This window comes from Kryptolebias marmoratus, linkage group LG13 (genome assembly GCF_001649575.2).
Source record: "Kryptolebias marmoratus isolate JLee-2015 linkage group LG13, ASM164957v2, whole genome shotgun sequence".
In the NCBI taxonomy this organism is placed as follows: Eukaryota; Metazoa; Chordata; class Actinopteri; order Cyprinodontiformes; family Rivulidae; genus Kryptolebias; species Kryptolebias marmoratus.
The window spans coordinates 23,539,671-23,554,692 of NC_051442.1; the positions used below are offsets into that span (position 1 = coordinate 23,539,671).

General features: G+C 36.5%; 2 protein-coding genes across 3 annotated transcripts in view; both read left to right on the forward strand.

Moving 5' to 3' along the window:
• Positions 1-4,806, forward strand: part of sptbn4a (spectrin, beta, non-erythrocytic 4a) — a 78,353-nt gene extending 73,547 nt beyond the window's left edge. For both annotated transcript variants that reach the window (XM_017439893.3, XM_037979121.1), the window contains one exon: positions 1,874-4,806. In XM_017439893.3, coding sequence (XP_017295382.1) covers positions 1,874-2,158 — 285 coding nt within the window. In that variant the 3' untranslated portion in view covers positions 2,159-4,806. The remainder of the gene's footprint in view (positions 1-1,873) is intronic.
• A 4,692-nt stretch (positions 4,807-9,498) lies between these two features.
• Positions 9,499-15,022, forward strand: part of micu2 (mitochondrial calcium uptake 2) — a 16,037-nt gene continuing 10,513 nt past the window's right edge. The window contains exons 1-6 of the mRNA XM_017439895.3: positions 9,499-9,870; positions 13,263-13,392; positions 13,794-13,825; positions 13,917-13,992; positions 14,141-14,188; positions 14,282-14,364. Of these exons, the coding sequence (XP_017295384.1) occupies positions 9,667-9,870; positions 13,263-13,392; positions 13,794-13,825; positions 13,917-13,992; positions 14,141-14,188; positions 14,282-14,364 (573 nt within the window). The 5' untranslated portion in view covers positions 9,499-9,666. The remainder of the gene's footprint in view (positions 9,871-13,262; positions 13,393-13,793; positions 13,826-13,916; positions 13,993-14,140; positions 14,189-14,281; positions 14,365-15,022) is intronic.

Sequence of the window (15,022 nt, forward strand, 5' to 3'; positions counted from 1 at the left end):
AGACTACCATCAGTAACACACTACACCAAGAGGGACTCAGATCCTGCAGCGCCAGGCATGTCCCCCTGCTTAAGCCAGTACATGTCCAGGCCTGTCTGAAGTTTGCCAGAGAGCGTTTGGATGATCCAGAAGAGGATTGGGAGAATATCATGTGGTCAGATGAAACCAAAATAGAACTTTTTGGTAAAAACTCAACTCATCGTGTTTGGAGGAAGAAGGATGCTGAATTACATCCCAAGAACACCATACCTACTGTGAAGCATAGAAGTGGAAATATCATGCTTTGGGGCTGTTTTTGTGCTAAGGGGACAGGACGACTGATCCATGTTAAGGGAAGAATGACCGGGGCCATGCATCGTGAGAATTTAAGCCAAAACCTCCATCCATCAGTGAGAGCAATGAAGATGGAACGTGGCTGGGTCTTCCAGCATGACAATGATCCCAAACACATTGAGAGGCCTAGCCAGTCTCCAGACCTCAACTCCATAGAAAATTTTGTGACCTGAGCGAGACCTGAGCAAGCGGTGTAGGCGTTTATACTTGACACTTACGCCAGTGCAGTATTCTTCTGTGAGTTTTGCACCATTTGATTATCTTTGTGATCTCTCACAGAGGGATCATAAAAATGCTGATACAGGTGAACCAGCTCCGCTAGAGCGCTGAAATTGTCAATTTTGAAAGGAGCGTGGTGCGCGCTTTCCGCGCAATAATGCGCCTTATAGTCCAGTGCACTTTATATATGATAAAAGTTTGAAAATGGACCTTTCATTGACAGTGGGTCTTATAATCCAGCACGCCCTATAATGCGGTAAATATAGTAATCGCAATCACAACAGTGTTGACCAGGAGGGTAATGCTGTAAACTGAAAAGCTGCAACTCCACCTCCATATACAAGCTGAAATACATACAGTATGTCCTTTATTTTCTTAAATTGGAATAAAAACGACTGACTTTGGCTGGTAAGACTGGATCATTTTAAATAACCTGGAATGCATCTTTGTCCTGTATTAAAGGAACAAATGCCAGCTCAATGGGAACTGAGCACCATAGATATATTTTTGAATGTGCATATATCTGCTGTGTAGATCTTTCATTTCTAATTTATTTTATTTGAAATTTTTAAGCTATCTTATTTACCTAACCATTTTTCTTTTCTTCTACTTGTTTATTGGGGATAGGTGACAACAAGGGGGGAGTTTGTTGTTCATTGCTGGTTTACAAATGAAATAATTTGTAAACCAGCAATAAGTTTTAAGTCCCACCTTTTCCCTGTAAACAAACACAACATTGCCTTTGTTAAAAATTAAAAACACATCAGACCATTTTTTTCAGGTGTTGACTCTTGTTAATTCACGTAGCTCTTGCCTTGCTTCTGTATGCTCAAATATTATTTTTTCTAATAAGTTTAGCTGTAATTAGTTATTTTAGGCTTAAAGAAAAGGTCATGTGAGATCATGATTGTGTACAGGGGAGTAGGTGGGACAGCCCCACATTACTAGTGCGCAAACTCTGATTCCAAAAAAACAACATGGCCTTCCATAAAATGTTTCCTGCTGGTGTCAATTCGCAACAATGAGAGAAGGCAGGGATAGTTGGTCTATGTCCATGTCAATGGTCTATGTCAATGTCCGAGACAAATTAAAATGAACTCTTAGGAAATTTTCCTTCCACTGTCTGTGGATCACTGTCTGATACCTTGATCCACATTGTGCAGTGTGAGGTATCAATTAGAAACCTTGCTTGGTTTCAGTCTTGGAGTTTTTAATATTAATATGCAAATCTTAACGTCTGTGACAACAAAATCATAAAATAGATGCATATTACATGGAGGTTCCTTGAGTAAACTGTCTTATCTCATGCTGATTTCTTTAGGAGGACTTGAAGGCTTGGACTTCAAATATCACCTCTTCCATAGCTGAACACGAGGCTATGACCAAGTGGGAAAAGCCAGGCACCTCATCCATGGACCCTGACCGCTCTGAAAGGAAGGAGAAGTCAGAAGGGGACGCAGACATCCGGTCAGAAAGGTCTGAGCTGGGGGAGGGGGAGGAGAGGTCAGAAAAAGGTGAGGTCTCAGAGAAGTTAGACACGTCTGAAATTGCTGACAAGTTGGAATGCGGGGCAGGCGGGTCCAGCACATCAGGGAAAAGCAAATGAGGATTCCCTTTGTTTTTTTCAACGTTATTCACTGACAAAAGGCAGAGGAGGCCTTGGGTGGGAGGGATGGATGGAGAGCATGTTTGCAGACCCTCAGTAACACAAAGACTGAACACCTCAAGGCCACAGTCACCAAGGCTGATTATTGTAACTGTGACAGACTCATCTATCAACCCCTCCCCTTCACCTGGGCAATGCATCAGTGCTTGTATAGTGCCACCTGCTGGTTGAAATGGGAGGTTGATTCAAGCTGACAGGCTCAAACAATGTTCCCAGGAATTAGTTACTGTCACGTTCCATTGTTGGTTGTTTGGATTCACGGCATCTTTCTGTACGTATCTTTGAAAATGCAATTCTCTGTCTGTCAAGACAAACCTGAGAGGTGTTGAATGAAATGTATAACAATATTAAATAAGGGGGAAAAAATATATTTTTTGTTTTTGAAGCAATATACTTTTTAATTTTTTTCTCTTTGTCAGAGAAGGAAAAATGAAAGGAAGAAGAAAATGTAAACTCTATAATTTGTCACATTCACTTAAGCTAACTCGCCTTAGACACTTGAAACATCTGTACAGTATTCATAAAGACATTTATTCCCACCACATGGCTAGCTTTGAATCATGTTACTATAATGGAATGCTGGTGTTTTCATCTAACTTCAGTGGAGTCAATGAATACACATTTCTACCTTTTCTTTTTTCAGTTATGTTATTATAATATTAAAATTAATATTTGTCCATGATATTTGTGTCAAGAAAAGAGCTTTCCAACAAATTTCAATTCATTAAACTGAGGTGTGTTTGAAGGGACAATGCTCTAAGCCGATGGGACACAAAGCCTTTGTATACATGACAAAAATCCAAACATTGCATGAAACTGTCTGTTACTGCACCTGTTAATCTTGCCTTTTGTTTTCCTGACATTAAGTTAGGCAGTGTAGGAGTTGCAATAATAAACAATTAGGAGAATTTTCATCCAGACTTTTTAAGTCAAGACAGAAGTTTTGACAAAGCGGGGTTGCTGTCTCTTCATGGTGAGGATGAGAAGAAGGAGCTGTTATATAACAGGGAATTCACTGATCTTTTACCTGGAACAGCATTTACAAAGCCAAACAGCATTTCTGCTGTTTTGTTGACTCATTAGTGCTATTTCTTTTCCACAGAATGTACTAAAATCAGCTGTGAAATGTTCTGCCACCATCAAGTCTGTGGTGCTCTAAATTGTAAAAACCCTTAAACCGTTCTCTGCCTCGACGTCTTTCATTCAAAGTTTGACCAGATTGGATCTCTCCACCAATGGCGAGTTTAATTGTAAGTGATCAAGTGATGAATTGTAAATAGATAACTTTGTATGAATACCAGTAAAATATGTGCTCTAATAAAACAACTTTGAACTCTTAACTGCAGTGGATACAACTTAAACATTTGTATTGAGCCACAAATAAAAACAATCATCACTCAAATATATTGATGTTTATGGCATTTAATTGAAAATATGCAAATTAAAAGTCAGTAATAATTAGAATCGAGTGTATCTAGAGTTATATTTAAAACCTTTTACCAAGGAAGAGCAGCAGGGTATACTGTAGGTATGCTTCTTGTATTTTTATATGCCTATATTTATCAGATTCAAGAACTGTCCCAGAGCCCTAATAAGACCTTGTTAAAATAAATAGCTTCTGAGTACTCGGTGTGTCTGTGACAGGTGTGCTAAATGTTTGCATTTACAGAAAATGACTAACTTATCTAGCTTGAGTAGTTTAATACATGCTACTCCAGGAAGCTCAGTTACTGATGTGATCACAGAGAGGAACAGGTATTGGTCCAATTATAGCTGTGAGTACAAATAAACCTTCTGTAATACCATAAAATGTGGCTGTTTTGACTCAATGTTGGAAAAGAAAGAGTGGTTCTTTGGCAGCAGCCGACACTTTCTTCAGGTTCAGTTGTGTTTTCCATTTTCCATCATGTTGTAACTGCACCTCACTTGTGTAAAAATTACTTCCTAACTTGTCTTCCTTTCTAAGAAAAAAACAAAAACAAACAAAATTCTGTCTGACAGGCAACACTGTTTGAATTCACTGATACGAGGATTGTTGTGTATCTGTCTGCACTGCTGTTATCCTAAACCAGAAGCTGTCTCCATGTGAATGTTTTTGTCACTCACTGTTCTTACATAAGTGCCATGTCATCCAGTTTGCTGGAACAGTGCTTCAAAAAAAAAGGAAACCATTGGTCATTATATTCGACCTGACATTGACACTGACAGTCAGTCTGTCATTGCGATTCATATTTTTGTAATGCAGTTAGGAGCAACAGTACTTTCCTGTGACTGTAATTGTCCTGACTTGTGGCAGATATTAAGCCCACGTCACCATGTGGATTTTAGTTGTGTGCCTCTCCTCACTTTTATGAAACATACAGGGAATAATTACCACTGTTAGAGCAAGCAGCCAGAATTAGCATAAACATAAACCATGACTGAAGACAAAAATATTGTGCTAATTTTTCCTTTTTTTTTTTTTTTTTGTTCATTGATGGTCTTACAAGTGTGTATGTCTTTGTTACTTTACATGACAACTTGCTGCTATGACATAAAATAAATCTCCAAACTTGCTGAGACAACCTTGATGTGGAATTGATGTGGACACAGATTAAGATCACCCACAGTGACACATTAGCACATAAAGCTTGATAAGGCCAAAATTAAACATTTCTGAAGACATTTTGAAGGGTGCTGATGCAGCTGCTGCCCAGAAATCCAACATAACTTTGCAATAATCTAAAAAAATAATTAAAAAGCTTGCATTTTGATGTATGAGCTGTAGTTGAAGTGTAAAGAAAAAGATCAAAATCAAATCAAAATCAAATAAAATTTTATATATATATCACATTTCAACAGCAAGGCATTTCAAGGTGCTTTACATAATTAAAAAAAAAAAAAAACAGCATGTGACATTGAATAAACAGTAAGAAAGAGAAAAACATCGAAGACATCAAAAACCCGCACTCTAATCCTAATTTAGCCAGTGTAGGGACTTTAAAACTGGTGTTATGTGCTCTATCTTCCTGGCTTTAGTGAGAACACAAGCAGCAGCGTTCTGGATCAGCTAAATAAATGTTAAAGCTGCTGCCAATAGTGCTTTATGGTCACCATGGTAACCACACATCTGTGTTTCTCTCTCTCTGACTGCCAAGTTAATAAGAGGCAGACAGAAAATAAGCCTCAAACAGCTTCAGTGTGAAAGCTTTAAGTTGGATCTTAAAATTTCTTGAACCATTAACAAAAGAGGACTCTGATGGTCATGCAATAATTTTCATGTTTCTACAATGTTTTGTTTTTTATAGGAGATATAACAAGCCAAAAAGACCCTTCACTTCCTGTTTTGAAGAGAAGTTTTTGAGCTGAAATATAACTGACTCTGTGGAAGCTTGAGTGAGAGCTCTGCACTCTGGGGGGATTGGAGAAAAATTCAGCATTGAGAGACACACTGGAGACCAAAATATTTACGTTTTGATGTCTAATTTGTATATCTACCAAAACGAATTTAAACGAGTTTAGTCTCATCAGTTCATCCACCTCTGATCCTTACATCCAGCCTGCAACATATTTAAAAACAATAGTTGAGTCAGTGCCAATTTTGGTCTAGTTATTAGGTGAGTTTTTTAAACAAGTCGTGTCAGAAGATGACTGTAATAATAATTTTGTATAAAAGCAAAATCTGTGAAGAGCTAAGGAACAAGAATGGGCAGAGGATCTGGAGTCTATTAAAAAAAGGTTGAGAGAATCATTGAACTGTTTAAAAAGACCAAAAAGTGGTGGGCCTTCTATTTGTGGTGTGCTCCACACTGTGCGCCACATTGTACTGCCTTTTTAGTGCACCACACAGTTAGGGAGTAAAGAAGCCACACACATAGCATGACTAGTGCTCAGTGTACATGTCATGGTCTTTTTAATGCTCTATAACAGCTGAGAACTGACAAGAATAACAAAAACAACTGGAAGCACTCAAAGAGCACAAATTTAATTAATTGTTTTTTGTGACAACCCCAACATTTCCTGAACATTTCATTAAAATCTGTTCATTAGTTTTTACCTGATCTTTGACAGACAGACAAACCAACTGAGACAACCGAAAACAGAACTACCTTGGTGGAGGAAACAAAAAGGTCACATATAGGAGCAGAGGCAAGTTTTTAACAAAGTGGTTACGTGTGACCTTGACTTTGACCTTTGACCTCATCACTATGAACCTGCACAAAGTTTTTTAACATGTTTAGGAGTTCTCCATTATTGTGTTGAGAGAACAAAATATGTAATTAAAGCTACATATTTCAAAAACTACAAAAGTAAAAAAAAAAAGTAATCGCTGTAATGTCTTCAACAAGCTCAACATTTTGATATACTATTTATTGTTTTAGCTGAAAATAGTTGAAAGTATGAAGAAGTAGTTACAGTCTAGAAAACATATGGAAAGAAATATAAACAGGAAAACAATAGTATAATAATATAAATCCATCCATTTCTTTACCCACTTTTTAAATGCAGAATTGTGGGGGAGCTGGTGTCTATCTCCAGCAGTCACTGAGCGAGAGGCAGGGGACATCCTGGACAGTCTCATGTCCATCACAGGGATACATAGAGACAAACGAGACAAACAACCATTCATACTCTCACTGACACCTAGGGACAATGTAGAGTTACCAATGACCCTAACATGCATGTTTTTTGTAATATGTGGGGGGAAACTGAAGCACCCAAAGAAAACCAACACATAAATGGGGAGAACTACACACAGAAAGGTCGGGAGGTGAACCTGTGACCTTCTTGCTGTGAAGTGACATCTATAAACACTGTGGTTAGAGTGGTTTATAATAATAAAAATAATAAATGGTTTAGTAATAAGGGGTTTATATTTTATTATCATTATTATTATTAGTAGTAGTAGTAATAGTAGTAGTGTTGATAACAAAACTTTTCAATACTATTGGTTTCAATTTCCCAATTGTTTAGAGTTGCAATTTCTTTAAATTTATCTTCACAACTGCATACTGTTATTTTTATGGATCAGTGAGCAATTTCATCAGAAGGAGGAAAGCCTTTCCATCATAAAGAAAATAACACATTTTCCATATGTATACACACTGTTACATCCTTCTAACTTTTGGTTTTCTTTTGTTTGTTTGTTTTTGCTCTTTCTTATTTCTTCTTTTTACACACATTGTAGTGTAAGTAGTCATATAGTCACATTAAATCAAAATAAAAACAAACAAACAAAAAATAGAAAAACTCTGAATATTAGTGTCCCTAAATGGTTTAATGGATTTGGGAGAATTGTAGTGCAAAGGGTCAGATAAACAAGTTTAGCTGTACAGCTGTGATCTCTGATTTCTCAGATGGCTCTGCATCAAGAACCATCATTCATCAGTAGCTGACAGAACCACATAGATGGGATACTTTGCAAAACCTTTGTTAAGCTCCACAATACAGCCACATTCACAAATGTCACTTCCTGACGTTAACCTTCCCCAAAAGCAGCATAGCCTTTTTTTGTCTCAGAGGCAGCTGGGCTGGAGAGTCACATAGTGAAAATGTGGATTGTGCTCACAGATCAGTATTCCACAGCCTTTGAGGAAGAAATGAACTCTGTATACTCCCAACCCAAAACAAAATGATCCAGACTGCTGTCAACAACAAGTCCAAAATGCAGCTCTTTTATCATTTGCTTCTTTTTTGTGATGAACATGTTCCTAAGTTAAGGGACAAAAAACATTTGCTGACTTGTCTGAAGAGCTGATTGTTCCACGATTTCTCTGTATAGTGACCTGAGGCTGTAGCTACAACCTCTCACAAAAACCATGTAATTACCAATCCAATTCAGTTTATTCATTTAGCAACAATTCACAACAAAAGGCAACTGTTTTAGGACAAGATGTTTCTAATTTTAGTGACGTGCAGAGGTAGAAGATAGCGGTTCTGCTAACATGCTTAATGTAGGAGTTAAAAGACATATCCTAATCAACATTCACAGGTTCTTTACATTAGAACTAGAGGCCAAATTAATGCCATCCAGAGGAAGTGAAAAGCTGCATCATGTTCAAGTCTCTGTAATAGAATATTGTGATCAGTTGTACCAAATGCAGCACTGAGATCCTATCAGTTGCTTCATTTTGTTAAAACAAAAATAAACAACAAGAAAGGTGAAACACTTGATTTATCAACTGGACATTCTGGCTTTGTGACATTAACCCAGAAATGGTAATAACTGGTATTTACAGTTTAGAATAAATGTGAGGAAAGTTTATAGAAGCACAAACTCAATATGAGAACTGCTCATTTAAACAGCTGAAAGGACTATTAAACTGGTATGGGCTTGCTGACTAAATATTCAGTCTGTACCTCCAGGTAATAAAGAATAAAAGCTCCCATATTTGTGATAGTAATTAGCCTGATCTACAGAACTACAGAACACATAAATGTTGCTTTTGTTCTATTAAATAGGTTCCAAAAAAGAAAGAAAAAATAAAATGTATGCTGTCTGGGTGGGCCACTGACACTGAGTGGTTGTCAACCTTTTTTCAATGATGTACCCCAAGGGAAATATTTTTACGGCCATATTTGGTATGTACAAAAGATGTACACAGTGTTCTGCCATCAGTGACCGATTTAATAAACATTACAACTAATAAACAATAAATATTTATCAACTAAACTAAAAAGGATTTGTTCTCAAATTGAAACCATAAAATAATTTATAGATAAACATTTCTTCACAAAAAAATAAATCAGAAGTTAATTCTAAATAAAGTGTTTGCAAACATATATTTGCATATTCAAATATATAAATTATTTTTTTACTTTTCCATGTTTTCAGCACTGTTGCTGCTATGCTTCAACCAGACTTCCATTGCCATGGTAACAGTGATTGACAGGCGCTGCCAATGACATATGTATGTCACTGGGCGCAGTCCTATGATGGGAACCAGGCTGGGTCAAACCACCTTGATCTGGGGGTGAATCACATTTGATTAGATTTAAAATAATGAAGATGAGTAGCCTTAAAATGTAATTTATGGTCTTATTTAAATATATATATAAATATATTGTATTTATCATCATATATCTGAATGATCATATATAACTATTTAAAGTATGCCAGGATGCTATTATTATTATTGTATTAAAAAACATATACTATATTAAAAAGCATTCCAAGTACCCCCAGGGGTAAAAGTGTTTCTCTAGTTCAGTGAGGCGGGCCTTCCCTAAAAGTGGGTGGGCCCACGCTATGCCAAGGCGCACCCATAGCCACGCCCCTTTGTCTAGTTATATATATCGATGGGACCAACTTCCGGGATCCCGTATGAGTTCCAGTCTAGTATTTCTGTGTACGGGCATTGATGTCAAAGACAATATATATTTATCTACAATCTTTGGATCCTCTAAACTAAAGGAGCGCGCAGCTACGGAAGCCGTAACCTAAGAGTTAGCCAGGAAGCTTCCAGAAAATGGCCGGCTGGGGCAAGTTCGCTACGGTTTCAAAGAATATCTTGAGGATTCCTCGGGCTGTGAGAAGTTTGGGGAAATACCGTGCCGTCGGTCCTGGTGTTTTGGGCTCTGTAGTTGGAACTGGGCTTATCTGTTTTTACCAGTATCATGCTAACAACAAGGCTCTGCCCTTCGCCGTTCGTGCAGCTGAGGAAAAAGAAAAAGTAAGTACACGCCTCTGGAAGTTTCTGTCGTTAAATTGACTAAAAATAGTTTAGTATTGTATTTATATAAATTCAGCACAACTTTTAAAGGTCAACAAAACTGCACTAATGCAAATAGACATTAATACTATTGTACTACAGTATTTGCAAAAGGTAAATGGTTTGTGTTTATGATCGCCCCCTATCGGTCAATGACTGACAATACACAAAAGTATAGCAATATCTAGTATTCCTTTTCTCTTTTTGTTCGTTTTTATACTAAATTTTGAAATACAAAGTGTATTTTCAGCCCCCCCCCCAAAAAAAAAAAAAAAAAAAATTAAAGATATACAGCTCAAATAACGTCTCATAATTCAGCAACACAAATACAGCAATGTGCAACAACTAACATCTTTAAATCTTTTTTACTTTTTTACAAGTTACTCTACTGTGTGCCATTTTGTTGTTGTACTTTCAATTACAGTATTTTGTGTTTGTGTATTTTATTAATGTTTTTGCTCTTGTAACAAGGTGACTCTCCCTATTAAAGGACTGCTCCACTCTGCTCTATCATAAAATAAAAAATAAAAACTCCATGACTTTGACAGCACATACTGAGATCCACATTTACTTAGATTAATTTGTTTATCGCTTATTTATTTATTTGCACAACACAATAAAATCCAAAACAGAACAGATAAAAATACAGTGTGGGGGGTGGCAAAAAGCTCAAGGAGCTTTTCCCCAGATACAACCAATGTGGATCAAACATAAGATCCAAAAAAACACCATAGACACTTAAAAACAAGTCCAATAAAATAGCTGTAGAGCATTGATTAAAATTTCCACATTTTAAAACGCTGGGAGAACCTATTCCATAGTTTAGTGCTGAATGCAAATTGGCCTCTAAGTGAGAAGTTTTGTCAGATGAGGATTTGAAGACTGACGAGTCAAATAAGGATGTGCATTAGAGTTTGCTACGAAATAAACCTTAAACTACTCTGAAACATTACCATTACCATCATTTGAATAAATCTGAGAAATATTGATAAAATAAATTTGTAAGAATCTTGAGAAAGGCTGCACTGTATATTACAAATTTATCATCATCGCAGTATTAGTGAGCACAATATCAACTTTACAAAGGATTGCTTGGATTGCAATAAATATTAGACCTTGAACATTAGACCATGCATTAATGTTCTGCTGCTATTCTGCTGCTAATAATATATTTGGTAAATCCAACAAATTCTCACTGGCCTTGATGCCCACATCTGGTTTAGATGATGGTGTGTGGCTTTTTCCGCAGCTGATATTGTCAATACAAAATTAAACAAGAATGTTATACATTGCAAGGTTTTCTAATAATGTGCAGCTTTCTAACAAACTGTTTTTTAAGGAACAACATTTAGCTCTAAACTATATTGCTAAATCAAAGGTCAGGATAAATGAAATTATAAAACAATGTTAGAGAGCAATTTTTAACAACTACATGGTTTACCTTATATATACCTATATTTATTTTTCTGCTAACCTAGTCAGTGTTTAGTTTCCAGCTGAATTTTTTTTATCAACAATTCCCAAGAATCTGGAAGATGTGTGAGGAAAATTGAACCAGACTGAATTGACATTTTAAATAAATTCTTAGAGTATATCTTTCTCTACTGAATATAATAAAAAAAATTGGATTTACAAATAATTTATTCAGGTTGAACTATGAATTATAGGCAGTAAAACCAACATTTCCTTCCTTAATCAGTTAATCAAAGTTTGAATGAGCATGGACCAGGGTTGTATCATCTACAATCTAAAAATATTTAAAACTTCAGGTAATTTGCTGACATATACACGTAGATAAATTTGTTTCTACCCTTTCATTTAGGAAAGACAAATCCACAATGGTCACTGAATTTACTTGAAACTAACAAAAATAATGAGTAAAAAATGATTAAAAATAGCTTTATAAAAAGCAATCTTTGCTTTTGAATTTTGGTTTAACAGAATTTTTTTTTTTTTAGGCAAAGTAATTAAACTGCCCTTGACAAAAAGAAGACTGTACCCCTAGAAAAGATACAAAAATAAAAATACAATTGAAACCAGATAATTGCATACACTATAAAAACACAGAACATTTTTTTCTCACTGTCTGACATTAAACCAGATTAAACCTTTCCTGTTGTAGGTCATCAAGGATTCCCAGATTTATTACTACATGTTAAATTCTTGAATAATCAGATTTGTTTTGTTTGTTTTAAGTCATAAATTTCCATCCATTAGTATTTTAGTATTTGGCTAGAGTGCCTTTAAACAGACCGACTTGAGTCAAACATTTTAAGCCCATCTCCAAGTATCTGGATGTTCCTGTGACTCCAGCTGCACAGATTATTCAGAAGTTTAAAGTCCACAGGACTGGAGCCAACCTCCCTGGATGTGGCTGCAGAATGAAAACTGATGACAAACTGAAGAGACATGAATGGTAACTAAAGAGGCCAAAACAAGATTCCAAAGAGATCAGAGGTGAACTCCAAGGTCAAGGGTCATCTGTGTCTGATAGTACCATCAATCACTGTACATACAAACATAGAAAGAAAAGAACCCTGTTCCTACAGTGAGACATGGAGGAGACTCGGTTCTTTTCTGCAGCTGCTTTGCTGCATCTGACACAGGATGTCTTGAATCTGTTCAGGGTCCAATGAAATATCAAGACCTTCTGGAGTGAAATGTGCTGCTCAATGTCAGAAAGTTTGGTCTCAGTCGCAGGTCATGGATTCTCCAACAGGATAATGACCCAGAATTCACAGCTAAAAACACCAAAAATGGATCAAAAGAAAACACTGCACCATTCTGAAGTGCCCTTCTGAGCCCTGATCTAAATCCTGTTGAACATCTGTGGAAGGAGCTGAAACATCTGGGGAAGGAACCCTTCAGAGCTGAGACAGCTGGAGCAGTTTGTTCATGAGGAGAGGACCAAAATACCTGTGGACCTGTGCAGAAGGCTCAGAGTTACAGAAATCACTTGACTGCAGTGATTGCCTCAAAAGTTGTGCAACAAAATATTAAGTTAATGCCATCCTTTTTGTCAGGTACAGTTTTGTTGATTAAGAAATTTAATGGTGAACCAAAAAATAAACAAACATACAAAAAAATCATTTTATTAATACTTTTGTCAGTTTCAAATTAATTCAGTGATTGTTGTAGGGTTCTCTGTTTTTGAAAAATGCGTACCAACAAATATACCTGCATTTGTAAATAAGAAATTATAGGATTCCTCAGGAATCTATTCTCCAACCTCTTTTGAGTAGTTTAGCCATGGTGGAATTACAATCCTTAACACAAACAAATTCTCTTGTTACTTTTTAACCAATCTAATGAAGTACTGTGAATGCATGTTTCTGCCATTTGTTGAGCTGCAGGAGACCCCGGCTCCCCAGCTGTCTGCCAGAAAGGTCCGTTTCATTCAGTTTGCCTCTGTGGTGTACGAACTGGAGGCCTACATGACCCCAAGAGATTTCTTGTTCTCCGTCATGCTGGAACAAGTTGATCGTAAGCAGCACAAGTTTGCTCCACACATAGAGTTCATAGTGTAAATGTGGTACTTTTAGATGAGATTTATTCAACTGTGACTTGAATAAAACTAATTATTTAAGTATGCTATGGAACATAGGATAACTTTAAAGTTTTGCTGGAAATCTATATATGTATGTAATAATGTTGTGCTTTAAATTTCATTAAAGTTTTTTCCTTGACTAACCACACTTAATCCTACCTTATACTGTATGCGTGCATAATGTTTTTGAGTTAACTAAGGAAGCAAAAACAAAAAGGTTCTGTCATTTTCATAAACAAAATGCATGAAAATGCCTTGTATCGTTTTTGGTATTTACATTTTTTTTTTATTACCAACTTGTTATATTGACATGTCCTCTCTGTTTGGTTTCCTTTAGGAAAACTACAGAAAAAGCAATTAACAACACAGGTATGTTTATCCACAATCTGAGAACTGAACATGCAGAGCAGTGTTTAGTTTGGATTAATAGCAGGTCCGTTTCATGTTGGAATCCTGGCAGGAAGTGAACAACATGTTGGCAGCTGCCTCCAAAGCTCGGCCCGGCAGTGATCTTTTCAGAACCTTGGGAGACGACGGTGAGCTCACCGAACCTGACATTTGTGTGATCTGAGCTGTACAGATTCACATTTCCCAGTCTGCAAATGATTACTTTCCACTAGTAGCCACCTTTCTGGTAATCTAAATTTCAGAATAGAGCTGAGAGTATTTGTTTGTGTTTTGCAGGTCTAATATCCTACACAGAGTATCTGTTCTTACTGACCATCTTGACCAGTAAGTTCCTACCTAAGTTCCAATGCTCCTGTGAGGTTTGTCCTGAACGCTGTGCTGAGTGTATTTACATGTGATTAAATGTTTGTTCTGCAGAGCCGCATACAGGGTTTCATATAGCGTTCAAAATGCTTGATGTGGACGGCAATGAGCAAGTGGACAAAAAGGAGTTTCTTACGGTAAGAATGTTAATGTATCAGTATACCTGACAATAATAATAAAAATCAACAGTCATGGGGAAAAGAAAGTCCCCCCTCTTTGAATTTGAGGCTTTTATGTATTACGACACAATAAAAATGAACTTGTCTTTACCCAGTTCTAAGATTATTTAGATCTAACCTCAAGTTAACAAAAACACACAACAGATTCTGCCATATTTATTAAACAAAAACAAAATAGAGAAGCTGTAAGTCAAAAACTTGTTCCAGCCCCTGATCCAGCAGCTTGTAGGACCTTCTTTTGCAGCAGTAATGCTCAGTAGTGGTTTTTCTGTGGGACCTTATCATGATTGCAAAGGAATTTTTACCCACTCTTCTTTTTAGAGTTGCTTCAGTTTGTTGAGGGTTGCAGAAATTGGTTTCTGCTCAGCTCTTTGAAGGTTCCACTACAGCATTCCAATCAGGTTGAGGTTCTGGTCTTTGACCATTACAACACCTTGAATCTTTTGTTTTTGAGCCGTTCTGTTGTACAGATGCTGGTCATAAAATTAGAATATCATGAAAAAGTAGATTGATTTCAGTAATTCCATTTAAAAAGTGAAACTTGTATATTATATTCATACATTACATACAAACTCATATATTTCAAATGTTTATTTCGTTTAATTTTGATGATTAC